This window comes from Ooceraea biroi, chromosome 6 (assembly GCF_003672135.1).
Source record: "Ooceraea biroi isolate clonal line C1 chromosome 6, Obir_v5.4, whole genome shotgun sequence".
Lineage (NCBI taxonomy): Eukaryota > Metazoa > Arthropoda > Insecta > Hymenoptera > Formicidae > Ooceraea > Ooceraea biroi.
Genome location: NC_039511.1, coordinates 425,974 through 453,901, shown reverse-complemented (window position 1 = coordinate 453,901; position 27,928 = coordinate 425,974). Strand labels below are relative to the sequence as shown.

General features: G+C 36.3%; 1 protein-coding gene and 1 long non-coding RNA gene across 5 annotated transcripts in view; one reads left to right on the top strand and one right to left on the bottom strand.

Moving 5' to 3' along the window:
* The window catches only part of LOC105276533 (14-3-3 protein zeta), a 49,472-nt gene that overhangs the window by 10,165 nt on the left and 11,379 nt on the right, over positions 1-27,928 (bottom strand). Inside the window, exons 1-3 of one of the 4 annotated variants that reach the window (XM_011334234.3) lie at positions 21,509-21,529; positions 21,371-21,431; positions 3,939-4,246 (exon numbers count right to left, since the gene is read on the bottom strand). In XM_011334234.3, coding sequence (XP_011332536.1) covers positions 3,939-4,246; positions 21,371-21,431; positions 21,509-21,514 — 375 coding nt within the window. In that variant the 5' untranslated portion in view covers positions 21,515-21,529. Of the gene's footprint in view, positions 1-3,938; positions 4,247-14,871; positions 15,221-21,370; positions 21,432-21,508; positions 21,530-27,928 lie in introns of those variants that run through there. The other 3 variants (XM_011334232.3, XM_011334235.3, XM_011334236.3) reach the window with 3 other exon arrangements.
* Positions 15,509-20,308, top strand: LOC109610790. The gene is made up of 2 exons (XR_002193064.2): positions 15,509-18,324; positions 18,630-20,308. It is a non-coding gene; the product is annotated as an uncharacterized LOC109610790 (long non-coding RNA).

Below are 27,928 nucleotides of genomic sequence, written 5' to 3'. Positions count from 1 at the left end.
ACCAAGATAACGACTGGTCTTTTTCTTTTATTGCCAATCTTTGTCTATCGAGTTAGAATTATATGGGTTTTATTAAACAGTAGCAAATTCGATGAAACCATGGGCTACATCAAAGTGCAACACAATGGTGCCACGTTTATCGTAGGTGACGTTCATAGAAGCACGAGAACAAGAACGAATCCGATAGCTCAGTGATTGCGTTTCAAACTGGAGCCTTGCTCCAATTTCACCATTTAACGTGCATCTCCCGGCCACAGCTTAAATCCGTTTCTTCTCGCCGCTCTACATTATTAGCGGTTACGTATTAGTACTTGTCTTTGAACGAATATGAGTGCCTACACGCCCTCCCCCCATACACAGAAAGTGTGTGTGTGTTTTAGCCACATTAATAAGTAATATTAAGATACTAATATAGTTATACTTCAGCAACATCTTATGGACATGATTTCCTTATAGAAATTGTTTGTTTTAAAATATTCACTATTTAAAGTTTTATGTTACTTAACAATCACAGTAAACAGTACTGCCTGATACTATCTTTAAAACGGAGCGGAGACAGATAAAGTAATATAATATGTGATTCATTTTTCAGGCATAAAAATTTGTAAATGGTTAAAAGGTAAGACAGCAATAATCAACGTTTTAAGTAGAAGAATTTCTCTCTCCCTCCTCTCCCTCCCTTCCTTTATCTCTCAATACATACTTTTTTGATTTAGACATTGTACAACGACCAAAAGAAATTTGATTAGAAAATTAGGAAAAGAACGTAAAAACGTATAAAGTAATAGCAGAAATACTAGAGTGTAGTTTAAAAAATATGGTAACAAATGTAACAAAATTTCATTGAGTTGAAAAAGACAGGCAGCATTGTGGCTTGCTTTTCATGATATGATGTAGATTCAAGTTTTTAGATACAAGATAAAGTGATGAAGAAATTCTACGTCGAGATTTTAGAAAATATACTACTTTGGCAGAGAAAATATGCCATTAATATCAACAAGATAAAGATCTAAAAATTTTCTCCAAAACAGTAAAGGAATGATTTAATAAGAACAAAATGACTATATTATAATATAATGGTCATCACAGTCACTCGATTTAAATTCAATTAAAAGTTCGTGGAATTAATTGAAGAGAACTATTTATAGAGAACACGTGAACAGTAAAGATTAGTTATGGAAAGCAGTTCGTGTGGCTTGGGAGACTATTTCCCTTGAGAGATGTCGGATTTTAATACAATTAATGCATGAGCGAAGAGACTTTAATTAATAAGGCCATTTAACAAGATATTAAATGTTAAGAACGTCCTGTAAACATGTATATAGAGCGGATGTTATTAATGTTATTTAACAAATATAAAATTCCCTTTTGTTACCTCATGTTTATATCTATTTTGTTTACAATGAAAATGTGAATTTTGTAATTTTGTAATGTATGTTCTATCTAATTAAATTATTCTCTTCGATTATGTTAGATACATTTTTTTTCTTAGATTAAAATATACAAATCTCTATGCAATTATTAATCAATTATCTAATGAGGGAGAGAATTATAACAAAGCAGTTTACTGCTTTGACAATATCAGGTGTTTTTTACTCGACTTGTAATTTTAATTAATAGAATAAAACTTTTAATTAATAATAATAGATGATTATTCTTATTTTCCGTGTAAAAAAAGAAGTGTGGCCTCGAAAGAAATTTAATTCCCTTCAAGAAAGAGAATCCATTACAAGGTGGAACGTGCCATTTCCGGCAGCCCATGGACGTTCGTCGGAGCAGGCGTGCCCGCTTCCTGTTCCGTTTCCGCTTATTTTCGGGTAGTGAAAAATATCGCCCACGTTACGAGAACGGAAATCAATCAGATTCTGTATGCGCGTTAAATATCAGGTAGATTATAATTCAATGAATTTTAATAAATTTTTTGAGCTTTAATTGGCAAAGTTGAAAAAAACTACACTTTAATATCTCACTACAGGTTTCTTTGATTGTTGAATAGAAGTGTCTTTAAAACATTTATCGGCATTTAGAAGGATAAAAAAAATAAAGAAATAATGCAGCAACTATTATTAGATAAGAAAAAAACAAACAAAGCTACTTACGATTAAAAACATAAAAAAACCAATATAAGAGTATGTAAACTAAAAAAAAAAAAAAATATTTTCTGTTTCAATCTTGCTTAAAAATTACTCTTGCTCGCCAATAATAATTGAGATAAAAGAGATAGAATAAAAAAGATAAAAATAAAAGGACGCAGAGTGAATGGACTATTGTGACTAGTAATTAAAATTACTAGTGACAATCCGAGGATTACTCTCAGAAAAGAAAAGAAACAAAAGAAAGTTGATCCCTGAAGAGGCGAACAGTAACCAAGTGACACGCGTGAAATTCAATCCAAATGATCATTTTCATCCGTTCATTAGAGATTTCAAGCAAGGAAATTAGCGAAAAATTGTCAACTATTATATGTAAGACGCGAAAGATCCAGGTGCGAAAGAGAAACAGAAATAAGGTGTAGACGTTTTTATGCTCAAGGTAAAACATCTAGTATGCGATCTTTGTCTCCACGACATGTATTTTACATAGAATATCCATGAAAACCATGAGGAAATCGATACATGTTTTGACACAATGGTACAGATTTGGAAGATGCAACTTACAATTAAAAAAAAACCAAAGTAAAAACAGTGAGGGCACGGAAATGATCGAAAACTGTTTGAATATTTGAATTTCCAATAGAAAAAAAATAAATAAAATCAATTTTTCTCTTATTTTTTAAGTAATGTAATGTCGGGAAAATATATGAAGTTGAGGAGGAACGTCAAAAGCTCATCTTTCATCATCATAACGTCACATTTGTTCAAACAGGTTTATATTTCTCGACAAACACGACTCGCATTTTCCTTTTTTCCATTTTTCCTCCTTCCCAAGCGAATACGAAGTCCCTTTTTCCCGTAACCCATATTTCACTACCGCTTCGTCTCTTATCGCCTATGTCGAGTCTCTCTTGTCTAGAGTGACTTTGATCAATAGCGACCAGGCGACACAATGAGCCTGACCGTTAAACAAATACGCGAATTGCGCGTACACGCAGTTTCCATAGATAGAAAAACGAGAACACGCCGATCATAATAAAGAAAATAAGAAAAAAAACACGTTTAATATCGATAATGTCCCGAAAAAAGAAAATGTGTATTCTACATGCCCATATCTCGTGCAAAAATATAGTTCAAAATACTATATAGATATGCAATTTAATAGCATCTAAACAAATGCTTTTATGACCGCTAAAGTTTCTCATCTCAAATATTGACCGGAAAGTACATGCCAACGCCTTTAGCAAACGTCAAACGCAAACTCTATATTATTTTTTTTTACTCAAAAACGCAAAATTTTGTATAAATTCTTAATGCAAAGGTTTGTGTCTGAATAATTTTTCGGTCAACTCAATAGATAATCATTTATAACGCAATTTCTTTTTCTCATGTCTAAAAAAGAATTATATAACGCGTAACTCTAAGAAATGCTAATCTTTAGATATGAATTAACAATTACTAGACAAATTTGAAAACTTATTTTTAAACTCGCTGTTGTTGAAAAGAGGGAAATGCAAATCGCGATAAACAAATTCTTTGTTTACGAAGAAATGGTACAATAAGATGCTATGCCAAATTGCGAAAAAATGCAATAAGGCTTAAAAAATACAGATATATGTATGTGTGAAAATTACGTGACATAGAGTTGTCAAATAAGTGACAATATTTCCGAAACTGATATTTCTCATTGCAAACACTCGCAACTCAAAATTAAAGATCGGACGCCTTCTTTCTGTTTTTTTTCTGGACAGAGAAAATTTGTTGAAGCAGAAGGAAAAGGGCGACCGACACACCTGCGACGTATATATTTAGAAAACAGGCAAGAAGCATCGCACTATCGCTCACCAATACGTCGTAGCATATCTCTCGCAGTTCTTTTTCGACCTTTTCCCGGTATTCCTTAGCCATCTGCTGTTTGCGCTCAGAGCCCTCGGTCTTCTGCTCGATGGATGAGATTACCCGCCACGAGCTACGTCTCGCACCTACGACATTCTTGTACGCCACCGAAAGCAGGTTTCTCTCCTCGTTCGATAGCTCAACTCCTGTTTCGGTGACCGCCTTCATCGCTGACGCCATATCGTCATACCTTTCTGCTTGCTCGGCGAGCTTCGCACGCTGCACCAATTCCTCCTTATCCACGGACATTGTGTCGGCTGCAATCAGAAAGAGCGCAAACGTCAGCGAGATAATGGTTTAGTGGCGAAAGTACAGATTGTAAGTTGGGAAAAAATTTTCCACGATTCCGATAAGTACAAGCGTCATATTAAACGTCGACACGTTCAAAGTTGAAAATTTAATCAAGGGAAAAAAGGAGACAAATATCATCAACTTCTTTACTGTCCTATGTCAAATCTAACTCGACATCGCATTTTGTTTTAGCTGGTTTTATAGTCTGTGTAAGAGCAACTCAGTAACTAATATCTATATTAAAATTTATATTTATATTAATTTATTTAATACACGATACATACGCTATAATTAATATATTATTACGTCTGTTATATTGTATTAATTACTGAGATAAATGCAGGGTATATAAAATCTCATTGCTCAGAACATAATCAGAAATAACTAAACTTATGTAATCCGAAACAAACCGCCGAAGCTAATTTGGATAATAGAAAATTAAATTTAAAAAAGGGAGAAAATAGAAACTAGATTTGCCAATTTTCAAATTTTAATTCAATAATCAAAATCGTAAAGCTTTATTTTACTTCAACTACTTTAACTTCACTTTCATATTGGATTTAATTATAACATTATAAACTTGTTACACATGCGCACGCGTGCGCGCAAGAAGGCACCTACACATGTTGTACACGTGCATGTATTTTATAAAATTTCAAGATTTACTATTTAAAATATTCAAACGTCAAGGTCATGATAATAAAAACATTAGAATAACTTAAAGAATAAAAATAGTCCAATGTTTAAACTTTTAAAATATAAAAATTTTAGAGCGTTACATTACTCGAAATGAACGAAACGTGATGTTTTTAGCTTCTGAAATGTAAGTGAACATTTAAGTAAAAAAGTAAACATCCAAATAGTAAAAATTCACGAATTCAAGGGATTAAACGCACATGAACCGTAAAGAATAAAGATTCTTCTAATTACACAATATCCTATACATATATTCTTTTTGATCAATTTATCTCAAACAATTAAATCCTTTTTTCAAAAACCGATGCGTAAATATAAATTCGGAAAATCCAAAACATCTCATTAATCAAATATTTATGCAAATCGAATTCCTGCGGAAATTTTATTGTGTTTTACGTAAAAGACAACGGACGGAGAAACCTCGTATCGATATGACGGAAATCACAAGACAGAATTGAATAAAGGTACGTTGAGATACATTATATCGAAGATGCCACGCATGACAACACGGAAAATCACGGTCAAACGTGGATTTGCAGTGGCGGCAGCTGGGTTTTGTGATGTGTCCGAAAAGATACAAAAGAATAGACGTTGCACATGCCAGGTACGCTAGAAGCCAGACACAACAGGGGCAACGTCGACAATGACAACAACGCCAACGACGATGACGATGACGATGACAATTCACAAGAATGTCTTTAAAAGTTTCGCACATCGATATTGAGATATGCTTCGATATCTCGTTATGATTAAAAAGAAAGCCTCTTTAAGATTTTTGGGAAAAAGTCTAAAGGCAAAAGTTTGTGCTTTGATGGGCAGGGAACAACATTAGTTTTATCTCCAAGAGATAATAACACGATAGCGATTTGCACTTATGCAATCTATATTCTGCTATATCATTAGTGTGCAAACTCAAAATTCCATTTCACTTAATCCCTTAAATTGACTATCACTTGAATTGTTGAATCCTCAGATTTCCACGTTCTTAGTTACGAAACTATTGCGTATATCTCTCCGCCGGGTTTGCTTACGCATTTTTAAGACACCTCATTTTCCCTTTGAAAAGAAAATAGATGTTTCTGAGCGATGACGCATTTCCCAGCTGGCCACCTGCCAGCCTCGTCTTACCTGATGGAGGAACTTATTCAAATAGAACATTCTCTGACAATGAGGAAAAAAAGATCTTGTGATCCTTTCAAGTAGAAAAGAAACTTTCAGAAGAAAAGCTGGATTAAAGTTTCCTTTCTATATTTATATACGAGAAAATTGCATTTACATAACATTCCATTCACAACACACAACATAACATAGCACTGCCAATTTTAGAAACTAATAATTAAAATATTAATTGTTCTTGTCTTGTATTAATGTTGCCAAAAGAAACAATTGGTCGCAAAACCATCTAAGAAAAAACTAAATTATATATACCAAATATATTCGAAGAATTTCACTTAATGAGAATTTAATTGACGGAAGGTCAATATCGCTACATAAATATATACACATGAGTGTGGTAAACGCTCTATTATCAGAAAATATAAAGAGGATCATGTTACGCAATCCGCACACGAGATCCTATACAAATATTTATTAAAAGGACTCGTATTATGTTTTTCTGCAAAGCTTGTTTTGGATATTTATTTCCGACTTGAAACGGAAACTTGCTATGAAATAAACAGACCATATCGCCTACGGAGTATCGATTGATGCACAAGAATATTATTTTATCTACACTATTATTTAGAAAAGCATGTTGTGTAAAGTTTTTACATCAAATGATTCGCCGCTTTTAATATACTAATACAAATCGATAAAAATCGATCTCAGTTAAAATCAAAACTTTCATGTGAAACATTATTTTATGATTTAATCATAATAATTGGATAATCATGATTATTTAATTTTGCATGTTAAATATAAATTATCATATTTGCATCAATAAGCGAAATTCTTTTCTTACAATTAATCATTAATCTTTTATCTTGATTTTTATTCTTACTTTCTTTTCAGTTTTTCAGGGTACACTCCACGCTATTTTAAGTTTCTCTTCTCTCGAGGCAACGTCGTTATTTTCATTTAACATTTTTTCATTTCAAGACAACATAATATTATATCATTTTCTGGAACATAATTACATAACTTATTTCTTTTTTTATTTCGCCAAGAATATCAACGCCCAGGATTACGTTCTGTCTCACATTATACGTTATTTGTTATCTGTCATTTCTATCTATCATTTCAATCTACCAATAACGATATCAGCGGAAGTCTTAAGAATTGGTAAATGTTATTCAGTTTGCGCAACGATCATCTATATATTATCCCTTCATCTGTCATCCTTTTGACTTTTGTCATCAGAAAACATGTAATAAATTTGATGTAACAAAACCGTTTTATCAAATAAAATACATCCTAGTAAGTTACATATTCTAGAATATATCGTCAATTCATCACTGTGCTATACATTTTGGATTCTGAACAATTCTATCATTTATGACATTTGAAATACGTGGTCAGCAATTATAGTCACAACTGCTTTCTTCGTTCTTTTTTCTTTTCTTTTTACTCAATTCTGTCGTTTTTGTCAAGTGAATAAAACGTACTGATTAACGATTCAATCAAAGGCTCAATAATATTTCGTCGGCAAAACGCGCGAATGAATCCATAAACCGATAAAAAAAAAGATTAACCGTTTGCTTGATAAAATGAATGGGTTGAGAATATTAATTTGAAAGAAATGGATTTGAGAATATTAATATCTTAGATAGATATATATATATATATATATATATATATATATGTACAAAGAAAAAATTATTTTGAAGAAAAATTATCAAAACTAAAATAAAAATACAAACTTATATAAATTTTGAAGTATAATACACATTAATCACAAGAAACTAGTATTAATAGACATCCGTGAATAGGAATACTTGTCATCAAAGATTGTCAAATATCTAACAAATAAAATTCTTATAAAAATGTTAAGGATTAATACGTTTGATATTTTTGTGTGAAATTATATTTATACTTCTCTAACATTCAATTAGATTGCATATCTGTTAACTTATCTCTAGCAATGTTTTTTATAAATTAGTTAGAGCTGTGCCCTTGACAATATATGTCAAGGCCATTGAAATCAGTAAAGCCGTTCTTAATCTTAACATTTATCCAAAATATTAAAATTTCTATATTGTTTTTTAAATATACGTTTTCAGGAAGAACGAGATATAGTGATGCGTTCGTTGTGCCGAATTAGGTCTTGTCAATGTATAATAGTATACGAGAGGAAACGATGATTCATATCGTAGAATTGAAAGAATGAATTACATCTCGGACTGAGAAGAGCGCGAGTCTAGACATACGCATGATATGTATCAAGCGATATAGAATCAAATATAGTGAAAAGATTATAATTTTTATCGACGAGCCTATCAATTTTTTAGGTCCAAAATTTGTATTCCACAGATGATTCAGGTTTCCAGTGAATTACTAATAAAGTGTCTTATTATTATCTAAACGCGAGCAACAGATAGAAATAGCAATAATTGCCAATTGCAAAGTCACTAGTTTAACGATACGACTGACTGTTCAAGAATTTTGCATAGGCATAGAAAATTTAATTTGTCATAAAACTTCTTCAAATTAAAATATTTTCGAAGAAAATAAGAATGGTGCGAAATGAGAATAATTTCCTCAGAAACTATAATTTTCGAGTTTCTAAGCAATGATGAAGCGATATCGCGAAAGAGACTCAAATACTCGCGACGAATCGAGAGATTTTCTGTGAGAAATCTTTGTCGTGTACTCATAGAAATAATAAAAATTCATCATGGCAGACGCGAGAAGAAGTCCCTTCGTAAAAATAGCTAGTAAATATATAATATGTATTACGTGGTTATACTGCGCTGTAAAAGTTTCTCAGCGATATACACACATGTATACGGAACGTGCGTTCAATCTCACACGCTTTTAATAATAGATATTATTGATTCTTAAATATCTAAATTCTCGTACACGGGTAACCCGATATAATATAATAGAGATAATGTAAAAAAATAACTTAAATTATACGTAAAGATAAAAAATCTCAATACTTCGTTGTCTTTTATAAACTGTTTTAATTACAGTCAAATTACGCGTAACATTTCTACAAGTTCAGATTTAAAAATTGCAACATTATTAACTAAAAATTTTAAAGATCGAGAAACAATGCGATTGAGAAGAGACATCCTGTATACGCTGATGATCTAGTACGGAACGAGTGGGTATCATATGGTGCGATGACTCATTGCTTTAGAGTTGGCCGACGGCGAAAAACCCACAAGAGCTCCAAGTGCCACTTAACCCTGAAGAACATAGCTGGTCTTCTCTCTCTTGAAAATCTCTTTCCTCTTATAAATATCAAAGATTTACAAGGACTTTACACAATCATTCATGGAGCTTTCTCAAGGAACTGGAGATATTTTCATTATTTTTTTAATTTCTAATTTATTTCAAAAACATGCGACTGAAAAACGCAGACTTCGTAAAATTTTCTTATTATTATTAAAATTCTTCTATTGCGTATAATGCGATGATCTTTTTACATTTATCTATTTAAGAAGCGTATCAATTTTAATCATAACAAATTTATAACTCCTTTAAAAAAAAGACAAACTTCTGCAAAGTTATACAAAGTTTAATAACATGACACATTTCGCAATCTCGACACATATTTATTTAAAAATATGACAAGATATATGGAAAGCTGAGCTGTTGATGGTAAAATAAGTGTCCCCGCAATGAGTAACGAATCAAAGTGCAATTGCACCTAATCGTATGTGACTAAGAGCATTTCTTTCTCAGTGAACCGGATAATTGTCGTCAAGGATGGTAGAGTCAGAGAATGCCGGAAGTAATACCAGTCGTGTCACCTGTTGTACTCGTCGTACAGGAAAAGAAAAAGCACGACGATAATGCGTCAATAGTTATCATGCGTGTAATTTTTACCTTGTAATAACATATTCGCGAAAGAACCATTGAACTGTACATACCATAGTGAAACGCACACGATCATATATTTCGCTTCTCGCTATTATCTAAAATATTAAATAAAATATTATTTCTAAAATACATTTATCTAACATATTGAAAACAAAGATAGAAGAATAGAAGAATATTGCTGCAACTATTTTTTCCTTTTATTATACTATGTGTATATGTGTGTTCATGTAAGCGATGTATAAAACATATCCTATATTATGAAACACACAGTCAAACACATATGCAATTTATTAAACGAGTTTTTTTTATTTCGTTCGCACAATTTTGAATGTTGACAGATAAAATCACGCACGTTTCAATATGGTACATATAATGGAATTTTTCTGCGACAACTTTTACGCTTGGAATACATCGAGTTGACTGGAAAGTCCGTACATTCTTTTAGCAAAGATTAAGAAATTAAGAATTAATACAAAGTTTTGCGTTCGAATTTTGCTAAAAACAAATCCGCACAACTTTCCGATCAATTCAATGTATGTGTGATCAATCGAGTGAAAATTCTGTAAACTATCATCGTTCGCGCGAAAGTGTCATTTTACAAATTCCTGAATCTGTAAACGATCGATATTATCAATAGAAATATATTTCAGTATGCATGATGTTATTCCGTACATTTTCGAAGGCACAAGATCTCTTACTTTATATAAATCCAGACTCCAAAAATTCTTGGCTCCATGCAGCTTATATTCCACACAACCCAGAAATCAGCTGAGTTACTACCGAGTTTCGCAAACATTAAATGTCACAAAGCTCACGCAGAAAATACTAGCTTTCATAAATTCAATTCAATAAATCGAGCTCAGCCTACGAACGTAATCTTATTTTTTCAAAAGCACGAGAATCTCAATCTCATAGATCCTGAATTTAGACTTAAATTTACGCTTTCTATGGAGCTTCAAAATTCGTGCATTCTATAAACATCACCGTACAATTCTAAAACTTTTCATGGAGATTTTCAATTTCGGAAATCGCATCACTTACAGGCATCCACGATCTATAAATCCTGTCGATCTTCGTGGATCCTCCGCGCTAAAATAGTTTCACGATAAATGTGACTTGATATCAAGGTTAGAGGAGCAAAGGATTACACATGTTCCATATTTAAGTGACGTCGCGAATCAAGACTTTTATAAAATGAATCCGAGTAGAAAAAATTCGAGGTTGCATTACAAACGACGGAAAGACCCGAGATCCAGTTTCATTAATACACTTCCGGTTCGTGGCATTCACCGCTCTCTCGAGATTCACCCGAGATTCGGGGGGAGGAAGAAGGGAGAGGGGGCAATGACATTTCGCAAGCACTCGCATTTTCCTAGGTAACGTGCGAATTCTCATACAAACAAAATAATTTTAATATTGGGCGAAATAATGTTTATTGAATTGTTTGATGAACAATGATTTAATGAATAAAGTTATATTTTTTTATTTTAGTCATTAAAAATAATTAAAATTAATTATTTTAAGAATTTTTCTTATTTGAAAGAATCAGATAAATTTGTATACTGATAATCTCCTTTATATTCGTAATATCATATTTTAGATGAACTTTTTGTAAATTAAATTTGTGTGTAGATATTTTCCGCATTAGTATTAAATGATAAACGTTGATTTCCCACCGATCGAGCAATTAATCTCATTATAAGAAAATGATAATTCCTTAAGATAACTGAGAGATAACTTCGTATACACGCGATTCAAGTAACAAGAGTGCAAATAACACATGAGAACGCAAGCGGTAAATTACGTGAAATTAAATTATGTGAAAACGTGATCCACGGAGGATTTCTTTCGAAAGGTTAACACTCGCGCGATGCCATATTCGACATCCATAATTTTTAACATCCATTTCTGATCTCTGTTAATGGAATTGACAACGCGCGCGCGCGCACGCGCTCTCTCTCTCTCTCTCGATATTAGTGACGATAAATATCGATCTGGAAAAGACGGGAAGCGTCACTCCCTCGCGTCTCGCGCAAAGAAGCTCAAAGAGAAATATCAGACGAACGGGTTGGTATATTCAATGTCCTATATTTAATCGCACAATCACCTGGTTACAGTGGGTTAGCGAACGACGGCGGCGGTAGCGACAATGACGGCGTTGCCGGATCTACGCGACGCCACGACGACGAGAACGACGTCGAGGCGCCTCTCCGCCGAAATATTTCTGGCGCGGAGAGAACTCGCGGCGCGGCTCGTATTCCGCAAGGCGGAACATACCTCGTCGCGACACGCGCGAGCGAATCGCTCCAATTCTCACAGGTTATCCCCCGGGATCACGTTCGAACGCGATATCTAATTTTAATGTTTGTCAGAAGCATCGGTGTGGTTTTTCTGAAACGCGGAAAAAGAATCAATTTCATTTCTGGAGATGTATTTCACTACGACAAACGCGTACCTGCAAATTTCCAAGTCACCCCACTTCTTACATTGTGCAATTTCGAAAACTCAGTTAATGATGGCTTGTAAATTTATTTTTATTCTAAATTAATTTTTGTAAATTTATATTTAGCTTGTAATATATTTTTAAAAATAATTATTTATCTTGCAGTATGCGTGCTTGCAGACGAGATAATAATCTAAATAATAAAACATCTAAATAAAATAGAATACTAGATGTTAATTAGCTGCAGCTATATAGCTGATACTTTATAGGTTTTAGAATCCTATGTCGTAAGTAACATAATAGTTTCCTCATTTTGTCATCCTTCCAGCGAAATGTTACATCGACGCTCGATCCTGAAAGTAAATGAACTTTTTCCATTCCGCCTCGGCGCAGGAAGAATGCGGTTGGCGTCACGCGTGGGTAATCGACACTTTTGTAAGCTTTTTATGAATGCCTATGACCTGGCAACAAGGTTGCGATTCCGAGTAAAACCGTCATTGCCATACGCACGCGATCGCGCCGCGATTCATTAATGCCGGATGATTGTGTCATAAATTCTCTCCCTCGCGCATTCACGCAGATGGTAGATATTAAAAATATACAAGAGTAGATATTACTCAAAACTATATGTTTCTGCAAATCTATAAATTTTATAAGTCAATAAATAATCGATCGCATAGATCATCTACAAATGACGATCTTCGACGAACCAAAGAGATCTTTCCGCCGCCGCCGGGATCATAGAGAATGTTACTTTTGCGTGACTCCCAAAAATCGAATTTCACGCAGCATGCGAGACACCAAGGAGATAGTGTTATCATCGAAATAAAACACGTAAGTATAGACAATATTAATATCTGTATCCGTACTTTGATGTTATGTGCCAAGCACTTATCACATTCGGTCCTATCGCGTGCAATGATTCACGAAACTGTTCTCCCCTAGAGCATGGAAAGTTTGATGTTGATAAAAAAATAAAAACCAACATTCTGTAACACGGAGTTTTTTATCTCAAGATATCATCATCTCACATTTATAGCTAATATCGAGAACTGCTGTTAACGAATAAAATTATACAGCTAGAACAGATACAGATATTATGAAAATTCATTAATTGAAATTTTGTTTGCGGCTTATTTTATTTTTTTATCAATATTTAAAATAAGAACATAAAATATCATTAAGAATCACTATTATATTTATCACTATTATTATTAGGAGAAAATAAAAGAAGAAATTTAACGATATCTCAAGAGATCGATCGATCAACATAGGATCAGGAGACAGGATCTATTGTTATTTTCTATGGGGAAAAAGATACGCAGGTGTACATAATAATCGATTACAATCTACGTCAGAGGTAATGAAAAGAAAAGAAGCAAATAATAACACGTTAATAGAATTGATTGAAACGGGATTTATGCGAAACATTGCGCGAAATGTGAGATATTTGCCGATGGAAAGTTTTGTTAAAAAATTTGAGATTAAAAAGGAAAATTCTTACATAAGAAATATAAAAAAACTGAGTAATATCACTCCTTTAAAAATGATAATTAAACGAGGTTTTCTTAAAATTTTTAAACACAATAAGTTTCTTAAATTCCGTTATTTTGCATTCAAAGAATTCCATTATTAATGTTTCTCCTCCAATGACGATGGTACACCTCGCAGAATATGCGTTTCGGACATCCTCCGCGGTAAGCGTCATAAAAAGACATATTTAGCCATGCGACGGAGAAACCTTCCATGGGAGGTGGGCGGATAGCATACGTGTCGCAACCAAGGTCACGAGAAGTGCCTCGATCGCGAAAAGACAGGGGATTATTCACCGCGACGTATCGCGCGATTTGAGGTTATGGTCGCACGCGAGTGAGCGAGCGAACGACAATCGCCTTTTCAAGAGGGAGCCAGCCGTAGTGCCACGGCGCTACTTTCACGGAACGCAGCGAGAGCGAAATTCCCGACCGCATTCTCCGACAACGGCAAAGGTAGCGGCGACGCCTCGTCAATTATCGCGAATGCGATCGATCGACCGAGCACTCGTATACTACGTATTATCAATAGGATAGGAATCAATCTCACGTCTCGACGCATCTCGCGCGTCTACTATTACGCGTCAATGCTGAGATATGGTACGCGGACGAATCGTCATCCGCGACGCAGTACAACGCCACATAGATCGATAGCCGGCTCAGCGCCAATTCTTGTTCGCTCGCTCGCTCACGCAGAGTTCCCACGAGAGCGTTGATAAGCGGCGAGGCGCACGATCGAGAAGTAGCAGCGACCGCCACCGGCGAGTCGTCGCGCAGGAAATGACGAGGAATGTGTGGAAGTGGTCCGACCTGCGCGCTACAGAGTACGGTTGAAAGGGAGCGAGCAAGACGGAAAGGTATCGAGAACGTGTGAGCAAGAGGCACGGAAGATGGAAGGAAAAAAAGAAGTACGAGAGAGAGTTTTCGCACTTACCTATGGTCTATAATCCTTTATACAATAAATAGCGTAGCAAATACACGATCTGCGCAGATTCGTGCACTGGCTCGAGGAACGCGGGCGCGCGAAGGAGGGCGAGGCGAGAAGGAACTTGCGTGCCGCGCTGAAACGACCGCTGCTGCGCGATCCGGTAGCCGGTCTTTTCTTTCCTCTCTCTTTCCCTCTATATAACTATGAAGGAAATACGCACGCGAGACGGACGAAAGAGAGAGAGCGTGCAACGCGAGCGAAAACTAAAACGCCGGCTCTTTATTCCTCGGTCACACTCTCAGTTACGATACCACACATCCCTCGGCGACCACTCCCGCACAGCGACTGAGCCGGCAACACCGCCCGTGGTGGGGAACTCGTATCGCCTCGTGCCGGGGCTCGGTAGGACTCGGCCGCGTTCGACCGTACTCGGTTGCACTCGCGGCGCCTCGTGCCCGAGCCGAAGTATTGATCGGCTCGGCAGCCCCGGCATGGCCGCTCATCGACGAGGCTGGGTGGGGCAGCGGAGCGATGTGCGGTTACGTCCCGGGGACTCGCCGCACCGCGCTGTCCCGTACTACGCGGCGGCGGCGGCGGCGGCGGCGGCGGCGGCGCGACGGTGACGACGAAGCTGAAGCTTTCGCGTCTTCTTCCTTCCTCTTTTTCTTTACTTTTTGTTCCGCTCCTATTCGTTCGCTTTGATCGGTTTCAGAATTGTCTATCCGACTCTGCTGTCTCTTTGTCTCTCCAGCATCGTACGCTCTCTCTCTCTCTAACTTCCGCTAAACGTCCACCACACGTGCCTTCCTCGATCGTATACGCTAATCCATCCTGCATCTAGCGTTCTACCCTACTATATCTCGTTCGCCCTGATCTTTGCAAGTTCGTGTGAAAATTAGCCTAAAAAGTTCACTTTTCCTTATCTTCCTATCTTTTCCGCCGCGTCCTTTTTGCTGCCACTGATTTTCTATAAAACGCCGCAGCCAATTGTTGCAATGACGTTATAATTTCCTCCAGAAATCATCAATGCTCTGCAGATAAATTATAACTGACAACGTCTTCTAAATAAACGAATTGCACATAATTTCCACAATCTAAACCTACGATGGAAGCAGATCTATGATAGACACGAAAGTACACGACAGCGAGAGTATAAACTATATAGGGTGATATACTCGTAATGAATAGCAGAAAAAAATCAAGATATTTTTCTTCTATTGTATTTAAATGAAAAAACATAATAGTGACAATGCCTTTGCCCTTATCGCGATCGTTAAACTATGACTTTTCACGATAAATCTATAAGAATCTTAAAAAATGAGATTTCTCGCCAACGTTAACGTTTCGCGCCTCGGGCGGAATTTTTCAGATAAATTACAAGAGTCTTCACGTTTTTATTTTCATTATTTTCATGTTTGTGGAAAGCTGAAGAATTTTTGAATAAAAATATTTAACTTATGAATGGTACGTATTTTGAAATTAAATACGATCATTTAATTTAGAGATTAACTCGTTTAGCGTTAAATCTATGGTCATTATTAACATTAGAGAAAAATCTATTGATTTTATACACTTTGCATTAAAAGTGGAATGAAAACAAGAATTTATGAATCTATCGATCAGAGAACGCATCGACTCGAAGAACACGATATATCCATATCTGCATGCAAACTTGAACATACTAGCATTCCCGTAATAAACGTAATACAGGCAGTTTCAGGTGCGCAAACAACACTTTTGAATGCAGATGTCACAACCGCGTTCCGATCACACACAAAATGGCATTACGTCCTTGTGAAGATTAAAAAATGGGGCGTATCTCATTCATTAACGATAAAACTAGATGTGTCGATGAATCGCGCATGTATGCGACATCGTCTCTTATTCGATATGCATTGACAACAAAATCGATCTTGCACGATCCCTGAAAGATCTCGCAAACTGACAAACTCCAAGATGGTTCCGTCGAATTAATTTCCGCTCGAATAAATCTATATTTGCCGTGCAAATGTCTACCTGCAAATTTACATTCTTCTGTCATTTATTTTCGAAAAGTATATATCTGTAACGAGAAGTATGGTCTCTCTAACCTTCATAATTAACTCGTGAATCTTATATCATATTTTGATCGTGTAATTTACGTGAATTTTTATTGTACATCTCGAATAATGTCGTTCTTGTAATTGTTACAATATTTATTTTTACTCTCTTTTTCTTATTATTATTTCTTATTTAATTTCTAAGGTGCCTTGGTGTTATAATTTTTTTTTGTACTAGTATGTAATTCTATTTTTTATACTACTATTTGTAATTTGCAAACTACTACTCCCTAAGTAACTGTACCACATGATTATGTATCCTACAATTTCGTTCATTTCGAAATAATTGTACATAAGAATAGCTTTTGCGGTATTTCTGTGTTATAAGTCCTCCATATATTGAAACAAGTAATTTATTGAAATGCGCATATTGAATGCATTCATAAAGGCAATGCGCCTAAAAGTTTGCGATTCCGATAGGTCATGTATCAATTTCTTCTTCAACATACACATAGAATATCAAGAACTAAATAACAGTTTTATTTACACAAATACACGAAAACATATTGCATCAACAAATTTATGTCAACATTTTGATGTTGCTATTATCCTATTCAAAATCTATTTCCATTTCGAAACACATGAACTGTTAATTAAAACATACAACTTGTAGCTTCACGCAATTATTTCGCGCAATGATAATCAAACGTCAACGTATTTACAACTTTGCACGTTCTCCCATTTTAAAAGCTTTCATATTCAAAGTTATATATACCATTTCAATAATAATTTATTGATTGTAATATAGCAATTCTTTTTGTATATTTTTATTCGGTTAATAACAAAAAGATTAATAACAGGAAATGTAATTTTATTCAATAAATACAAGTTAATTTTGGATATGACTGATGTTTGAAATTATAAAAAAAAAATAGCTCGAGTTAATGGAAAAATTATACTCTGCGAATGTGGACACACAAAGCGTAATTTGAATTTTTTAATTTAATTTAATTAACACGGAAACACGCGATACTCGTGCCGAGTTTAATTTTGATATGTCAAGAGAGCCATTGTCAAAGAGGTGTGGAAATGCGCCGGGATACCGCTGGAAAACCGCAGCGATTGAATGGCGCAATGTTGGAGTTACGAGAAGCGCGAGAAGTGCAAACGAGAGAACACTTTTGTTCGCTTCTCCTTTCCTTCCTAGTCGCGCACACGCCAAGCTCGAGCTCCGCATCGAATGAATAACTGAAACAATGCGGAGCGAAAGCGAGCGCGCAGTACCATGGCGTTCTCGTAACATCGATCGTAAGATTACAATTGGGTTAAAGTCGGTGTCGCGCACGTTCGTCTGGACGCGTGGACTAAGAGCCGACTTGGCCAACGATGCTGTTCACAATCCTGGAATAACATTGTTTAAGTAAGCACTTGAAGTCTTCTAATCATTTTTAGGTAATGCATCTTGATCATTCAGAGAGAAAAGAAAGAGAGAGAGAGATCGTTTTGTAACCCCCTTTTTCCATAGTTCCATAGATTTCTATAAATTGATTCTGGATACTGTCAAAAAGAAAATCCTCAGTTCGTAATGTTTGACGTTTCCTAAACTCTACCTTTGAGACTACGTGTGAAAGATGATTTGATTAAAATATCCCGAAATACACCCAAATAAAATTCGGACTCCGAGTACTCATTTCTCTATAAGTAAAAGACTTGATATCCTTAAAGGATCGTGCCCCGGTAGCGATCAGCTTGAACAAACGAAGTTCCCGATCTCTTGTGTTTGAGGACGAACTGGCTGCGCAATGACAGAGTCATCGAGGCTTGGAGCGAAGTGGCTAATGAGGGATGACAGAAACAATACTAGTAGGGTGAGGATAGCAGGGAAACAAGGAAAAATACAGTGGGGCGAAGGATAGCGGGAGCCACAGCTACGCGAGGTCGCGAGAGAGGAATGGCACAAGACGAAGGGTGGCAGGCACCAAAGGGAGTGGTAGAATAAGAGAGAGAACGGGGAGAAGAGATGGGTGGCGGTCGGAGGTTGCCGAGGCTGAAATGAAATATTGATCTGTGGAGGCGCGCGCAACCCCTGCAGCCGACCCGCCCTTGTCCACCATTTTCCACCGATATCTCGCTGTTGTGAACATTGCCAAATTTTTATCAATTTTACCGAAATGCCGAACTTTCTCGCGACTCGTCCATTTATCCGCTTCTTTTTTATCTTTTCTTTCCTTTCTTGATCAACTCTTTCGCTTCTGTTATTGTTAACGGATAATCAAAAACAGCAGAAAAATTGAGAGCGAAAACAGGAACGTTCATCCAAAACATCCAAAATACTTGAGAACAAATACTTGCGAAAAACTACAGTTTGAATCACAAAACGTTTTAAATCAGGAAGATTGTGTATGATATTTTTTATACAAGATATTGAATGTAATATTTGTGAATTTCTCTAAATATTTATAGTGTAATCTTATTTTAATACGTTCGTTATCAATGTCACATAAATGTGCTGCACCGATTTTTCTTGTGAGACCAGGGTCACACACGTGCGACAATCTTTTTTTTTTATATTACTTGCATAAAAACAATGAAGAGCATTATTTCAGCGTCAAAAATAGAAAAAATGTGAGATAATCTGTGGTCAGCGATTTTCCAATTACACCGTGATAGCAAACGTGTTAGCCAGAATTATTGTATGTACACATAATAAACAGCTGTCAATTTATTAATCAGGATGCATAATTAGAATTCGAGATGCAATATCGGTTAATTATAATTTCGTTTAAATTATATTCTATATTTTTCTCAGATCAGTAAATAAATATTCCGAGTTATTTATGATCTTATCTTTTATCTAAATCAATTTATACAAAATAAATTTTTAATTGCATTATCGATAAAATTTTTTTACAAAAATATAACAAAATGTAATACATCTTACAATACACGTATGCGTAAAGATTATCAAGAGTTTCCTTCACAATTTCTTTTTCTTCTATTTGTAGAACAATCAAAAACATTGAAATATGCACGCGAGAGAGATCAATACATAGATAGATAGAAGAAGGAAGGATAGGAGAGAAGAGGAGAGAGAGAGAGAGAGAGAGAGAGGCAAAAAGAGACAAACTCTGTATCGAATGAAACAAAATTAAAAATCAGCAATAAAAAATAAAAAAAGAAATAACACTAGATTGTCCGAATTAAATTTGATCTCTCTATTACGTGAAATACAATTCTAATTGAATAAGAGAAACTACTCAATATTCTAAGTTCGATATTAGCACAATTCAATCATCACCATTTTTATTTCCTTAACAGGAAAACCGCGATAAATAGTTTGTAAAATTTGTTCCCAAAACAATGTCAAATATATAATAATGTTACAATAGATGTTAATGCTGACATGAGACAATTGTTTTAGCAATTCTTACCTAGCTCGAATCTTACGTGACTTCATTTGCTGATCTTTCTAGATCGCAAATTAATAATGGATCTTGTAAAATTGAATAATATAGAAAAATGCGTCTCGTGCTTTCCGCACGTGCAACTTTAATATGCGAAGAAATAGAAATCTGTCGGTAAAGGTCAAACGAAAGCACACACTTGTGTGGTGACAAGTGAAACATAAATCTACAGAGGCCGATCAGAGATGCAATGTATCGAGCTTCTCGTAAAAGAAAGAAAGGTACAACGCGAGATCGCCCACGCGCGTAATTTCGCGCGATAACAATTAATGGGCTATTTCTGTCCGATCGAGTGTCATCGTAATGAACTTATTTCGATTCGATATCTGTCGATACGACACGAAAATGCACGCGAAACGACGACGATGCATACGATTCGAAATGAAAATCTCAGTCATTCGATACGTCTATCAAACGTGTATCGAATCAAATATACCACCTATCGAACATACGTGAATCGAAAGTAATACAAGAGACCAGAGACTGGGTTCAACACTTGTACAGAGTTTACACAGATGACAAGATTCATAGATCCTTGACGTGTGATCTACAAGTGCTTAAAACGCGGAACTCGCAAGTCCTTGAATTTGTGCTTGAATTCACAAAGCACATCTCAAACATTAATTTCTTTTTTTAAAACCTATTATTTCAAATGCATGAACGCTGGATCTCACGGATCGCCGAACTCGTGGGTTTCGATGTTGCCCGTACTCAATGCAATATAAATTCGCAGGATACTCCAGGGACGAAAACGCTTGAGAGAGAAGCCGTGCGAGTTGAAGAACTCGTTTATACCAACCGTTTTCGCGAGAAGTGCGCAGACGTATCAATATCGGACGGCAAATCTTCGCGGATGAATATACCCCCGTGGGAAAAAAACGCTACGGTGGCCTATACCTGGAAAAGCTCTCCGTCGCGTGAAAAGCGCGCGCCCGTGTATTCTGCGTTCGTGTGCGGCGGCATGTCAGCTAACGAAAATCGATAAAGGGTGGTTTTACGAACCAATTTCTGCAGCAGCACAGTGTCTCCTTCGATGATGTCGACGCGAGGAAGGTGGACTTACCTGCAAAAAGAGATAAAGGAGAACCATGAGTTTAAGCATAAATCAAGCTTGACGCGGTATTCGCGCCAAGTTCCCACCTTCATCCATCACCCGTAATCTTTCCATTGTAGCAATAATATTCTTGCGCGATCGTCAGTTCGTAGTTAAAGGTAAAAATTTAATATTGGAAAATGTTATCGCAGAGATTAGGTAAAATAGATTGTATGAGAGTCGTTTGATAAGTCCTTAAGCCTGTTTTAGACTATGCAATAAATTATATTGCGCTAGATTTAACGCAATTTCTTGCTGCAAGAATTGCCGTTAAATTGTATTGTGTTTTATACTGTACATTTTATTTGACGCAAGATTTATGCAATATGCACTTGTACGCGCGCGCGCACGTAATATATATACATATACATATTTGCTAAGGACTTCTCAATGAGAACATTGAATTTTTCATAACAAAACTTTACGCTTATGTGAATCGATAATTTCACGGATATTAAGAACAATTTATGATTTGTTTGATATTTGACGACAGCTTCGACGCGGCTTCGGTGTGGATAAACCTTTAACGCTTTGCCCGATGTATACACTGGGTTAGTAACAAATAGATCAATATTGGCTCGTGCTTTGCGTGTGACGCATCGGACCACACATGAACTCATTTCCGTCAGACCATCGACAATCTGTGAAACATTTTGCGTGAACGATGGGCGTTATCCAAAACTGGGTGTCTGACACAACTTGGACTCCGCGAATCTTCTCGACTTACGAGTATTAAGCTAGCGCCAGACTATGCGCGATTTGCGGTATATCATTCATTCATAATTCGAATGGATTGATGCGTAATGATTAGCGTCCTTTGAGTTTCGTTAAAAAACCGCTCGGCTAGCGAATGGCGAATCGCACATGACGAATCGACGAATTTTCCCTCCACACTATTCACAAATATGCGAATTACGAATCGCGCGTAGCCTGGCACTAGCTTTATAGGTCTATAGGTTTATAGTCTCGAGTTTTCAATTCACGAATCGGACCTTAAAACGGAAGTACAAAAATAAATAATTTTCTTTATCTTACGATACTTTTCTTAGAAAAAGTGTTGCAAATTTTTATTTAACTGCCTCTTTCACGCGACGCGACTGTTTGTTCGTTCTCACGTGAGCCGCTGTCGAACAAGAGTTTTCTTCACGACGACGCACGTGTCTCAATGGAACTTTCTCTCTCTCTTCGCCTTCGCACACGCGACTGTGTCCCTCGAAACGAGATCGATACACGCGTGGAGTGTAATGGTAAACAGAACACCCGGTTGTCTCCCTTTTTCTCCCCTCTTTTGTCAGCGACCCGTCGACTGCGGATAAGTCGACGGTTTGTCTTTAATTGACGAGCCGATTCGCGCTACCGAGCAAACTGAACGCGCTTTTCTCGCGAAGCTGCCACGCGAATCCATCGTGCGCGCCGCAGATCGAGGAAGGGGCGACGTGTTGCGGCGATGCTGTGCGCTCCACGTACGACACTGACCTTGCCCACTCAGCCAGCGGAATCCACTCGTCCGTGGAATTATTCCTCGAAGCACGAGTGGCGAAATTATCGGACATGGACGACCGCGAGATAACGCTCGCGGTTCGGAATTACGGTGCCACAAATAAATTCGATCTTCGTTCTCGCGAGAACGAGATTACGTTTATCTCTAACCTTCGAAAAGTCCAGCTCTGAGCTCCGTCCCCGCTTCTACGTGAGTATGATTTTTGTGACACTCCAAATTTTTTAAATTTAACTGAAATATAAATTGAAAATGTTTTTAGAAAAAACTGTATGTTTATGTGCGAGACACTATCGTCTTTTTGATATATTGAGTTGAAAGTCCGTGATTTCCGGACTTGAGATCCGAACTTTTCCTAAAACAATCCGCACCCGATTAATATAATGATAATAATGTGTTACATATTTTAAGTATATAGCACATTACCGTCGAATAACGATAGTTACGGTGGCAATAGCAAACGGCAATTGTCGCCCTCTCTCAGTAAACATTTCAAATGGACGCTCATAAAGGCTGGGGTAACTGCAACGACGTGGAAATGGTAAAATTTACCACTTTCCAAGTTTGCATTATATCTCAGTTTATAGAACACGTAGAGCAAAAATAATAACATTTTTCTGATGTAAAATAAACCTTGATTAAAGCTATCGATTAAACGTATTACGAAATTGATCCGTTCAGCCGTTCTGAGATCTAATCAACTAGTTGCTTCGCGTATACAGGGTGGCCCACGTAAAATGTTACGACTCAAAAATGCTAAAAATATTTGTTGTATCAAAAAGTTGTTCATGAGAATATATTCGAGGTGTACATTTAATTTAAATGTTTATAATTTTTGATAGAAACATTTTTTTCAACGAAATGTTCCAGATAAAGTTTACTTGTTGTTTGCCGTAGAATCCAAATATGTAACATTTTATAGGAGATTCCATTTGAAATTATGAAGTTACCCTTCGAGCTTTTCTCCGAGGAGAAGGGGGAGCGATTTTTGTTTATGTAGTTAGAAAGATCCCTCGAATACATGAAACTTTTTCATGAACAACTTTTTGATACAAATATTTTTAGAGTTTTTGAGTTGTAACACTTTACGTGGGCCATCCCACCCAGTGTATATACACGTGACAGTCTCGCCGTTCGTGCGTCGCTTCGTGCGAGATATTACCGAGTCTCTTGATACGCGAAACGACGCGAAGTTTTGAGTGCACGTCGATTATTACGTCTCAGTAACAGCTGAACGAATCAATTTCGTAATAGACTTAATCGATAGCTGAAGTTCATTTTATATCAGAAAACTGTTTTTGTTTTTGTTCTACGTCTTTACAAGTGGAGATATTATGATGCAAACTCCAAATATAGAAAATTTTATAATATATATATTCGTCGTCGTCAACCTTATGTACGGCCATTCTGTAAATTAATGTTTAATTTCTTTTTAAAAAAGCACCGAATTAATTGGTACATGTAATATGTTATAAGATTGATATAATAATAGCATAACAAAATAAAAAAGTAATAATTTCAAATGCGCACGCGCGCGCACACACACATAGATAACAAACACACACTCTTTTTTTATATCCAGATATTAAAATAAAATAAAATTATATTATACTTTATCCATAAAACCAAAAAGCGCGTGTAGTTGGCACCTTTTTTGTATTTCTTGGTTTTTTAAAAGGTAACTTTTTGTAAATGTCACAATTGACATTAACAATTGTAATTGACGTGAAAAAAATGATTTCTATCGCATCATCGTCTTTTTCTGAGCCAAGAGAAATAAACCAAAAGAAGTATGAGAAAAAAGCATTGATGAAATAACTAGCTAATAATAGACTTTAAAAATAGAATCAGATCATATAAAGGAGAAATATTAAACATTAAGGAACGTAATTTAGAAAAGACAAAGAGAAGAAAAAAATTGTTTAATGAAAATTCCTTTAATCGATCACCAATCTGGCAAATTTTAATAATTACTAAATACACAACGTTTCAACCATGCTTCTGGTCCTTATCAAGTAATGATGTCATAATTTTAAAAAGTGATCATTATATGATGATATCAGTAAGTCACTTTTTAAAATTACCATAAACAATTAACAGAAAAGATCTTTTTAATAAAAGTTATTATAAAAATAAAAAATGTATTTTTATTCGCCGAGGTTTAAGCAAGCAAGGTGACAGCTGTTTCAAAGCTCTTTTAATTTCTCAGGGGTTTTGCCCATCTCAAGAGTGCGCAGCAACGAAGAGGCAATTAAAAAGTCGAGAGGATTAAAAACAACATCATCAACCAATCGTGCGCGCCCGTGATGGCGAGAACGTCGATCAATATATTGCCCGACTCGTCAAAAATACTAAAAAAAGCAGCCAGAAATGCGGCTTCTGCCGGAGTCGAGAGTTCGCCCCCGCGGCAGTTCTCGCGACGCGACCGGCGGAAAACATGACGTTGCCGTCGGCGACGCAGACGACGTCAGATTGACCCGAGCCAATCGCAAAGCCCGTCGCAAGTCGGTGCAGCGGCATAAATCGATAATTGCATATGCATTAAACCGCACGATGTAGTATGTACACTGAGTGCCGGGATGCACGGTTGATTATCGCGATCCGTGATGGACGACGGAAGAACGCGAAGTAATCGGAAGCTCGTTGACCTCCTCGAGTCTTCGAGTTCGTGCTTCTTTTCAGCTAAGCGCGATGTTCGATACAGATACAGGAATTTTTTATCCAAAGTGAGTCTCTCGGCAAAAATGCGGAGCAATTTTTCAGCTATGACTGTTTCAGAAAACTGATTCCGATGAATCAAAGATTCAGGAATGCAAATGAACTTAACAGAAGCTGATTCTTCGACTGATTTTTTAGCTTCACTTCAATTTAATGGAAGTTTAAATCAAGATATAATTATAATTTTACACTCTGACTGAGTGTCATTTATACAGCCTTTTCTTGTTATTAATTTTCTTGTAAAAATCCAAAGAAATCATCGTGAAATAATAGCATCCACGTAAAACCGATTTTATATATATTAGAGGTGTGATTTAGTTTTGAGGGTTTTTTTTTGCTCAAAAACGCATGTATTTAAATATGATAATGAATGAATACCTTAATCAAAATAGTTTCCTTCGTTTTCTGTAACTTTTTCCCATCTTTCTGGCAAGAGATGGATTCCACGATGATAAAACGACTCTTCTTTTCAGTTGATCCATTCGTCGACGAATTTTCGCACTTCTTCGAAATTATGAAAGTGTGTATCCTCTAAAGCGTGTTGCATCCACCGGAACAAATAATAATCGCATGGAGAATACGCGGGGTGCGGTAAGACTTGCCATTCAAGCTCTAATAGTGTTTCTTTCACTGATAACGCAACGTCAGGTCGAGCGTTGTCACGAAGAAGAATCACTTTCCGTCGTTTACTCGCAATTGCTGGTCGTTTTTCGTCCAATGCTTGCTTCAACTTGTACAATTCGTGTCGATAACGATCAGCCGTGGCAGTCTCGTGCGGATTTAGTACACTATCCCACCAAATACAGAGCATTACTTTTGAACCGTCAATATTGCGTCTCGGAGTGGATGTTGATGGTTCGCCTGGATCCACCCATGATTTTCTGCCTTTCGGATTATCAAAATAGATCCACTTTTCATCCCCAGTAACAATCCGAGACAAAAGACTCTTCTTTTTTTGCCTGGCGATCAACGAAATGCAAATGTTCAAATGGCACTTTCCGATAATTCATGTCGAACCCATTTGCCTTCTTTCTGAATTTTTCCCATTTCATGTAAATGTTTCGTAACTGTTGTACGATCAACATTTAATGCTCTGGCAAGTTCTGAAGTGGATTCTGTTGGATTTTCGTGCAATAATGCTTGGAAATCTGCATTTTCAAGCTTTCTTGGTTGTCCCGAGCGTTCTTTGTCCTTCACATCAGTATGACCACTTTTAAAGCGTCTAGTATTCACATGTCTTAATTGATGGGGCAGAATCACCACAAGTTTCCACAAGAATTCTATAACCGTCAGCCGCAGTTTTCTTTTGATTAAAAAACAAAAGCAACGCATGTCGAAAATGCTAAAGAGCTTTCGGAAGTTGCATTTTTACGATGATATAAACACGACTGTTATTGCATCTATTGCTATAATGCTACTAAATGTCATGGATAATGTCAACACTGTAAGAAAGAACAGTTATTGGAAACAGCTATTGGAACAAACTGACACTACAGCCATCTGTTGCAAAACCCTCAAAACTAAATCACACTCCTAATAGATACGCAATATTATAATTTATAATTATTTTATGAGTATGTTGTAACATGCTATGTACACATAAATACAAAGCTCTAAACTGTACGAGAAACGCGGCACTACTATTGTCGCGTATTATCATACTAATCAAATAATAATATCCGATTACATATTAAAATGTGAATTAAACACTGCGCTGTTCTCTACTCGAGATGCTAATTGTAAATTTGCGAGCTTGAATCCTTGATAATGACAAACTTAACGTCTATCGAAAGGTTTTAATTGCACGTAATTTGAAAATACCTTCACACAAAGCGCAAATTACGGGAGATATTCCTACATTCTTGAGAAGCTAGTTAACTTTCCCCGGTTCCGGTAGTGCGAGACTGCTTCAGATTGGCAGCGTGAAATCTACTCGAAATCATCGTTCGAGTAGATGAGCCACAGGTGGTACTATATACGCGCATTGTGTACGTATATACGCAAACACTTGAGCCTAAGGGCTTTCATTGTACAAATGGAGTTTAAAAAAGAAAGTTCGCCTTCCTCCCTTTCTCCAGTCGACAAAACTGCAATTAGTACTCGTGCACTTTTTAACTCCTTTCTACTCTCTTTCTTTCGCCTTGCTGTTGTGTTTTCTCGTCAAGTAGCGCATTAAAACGGGTGTAACATTCGGGAGGGGTGCCATAGAGAAGTTTACTTCAGCTCGTTTCACTTCACCTCGTTTAAAATA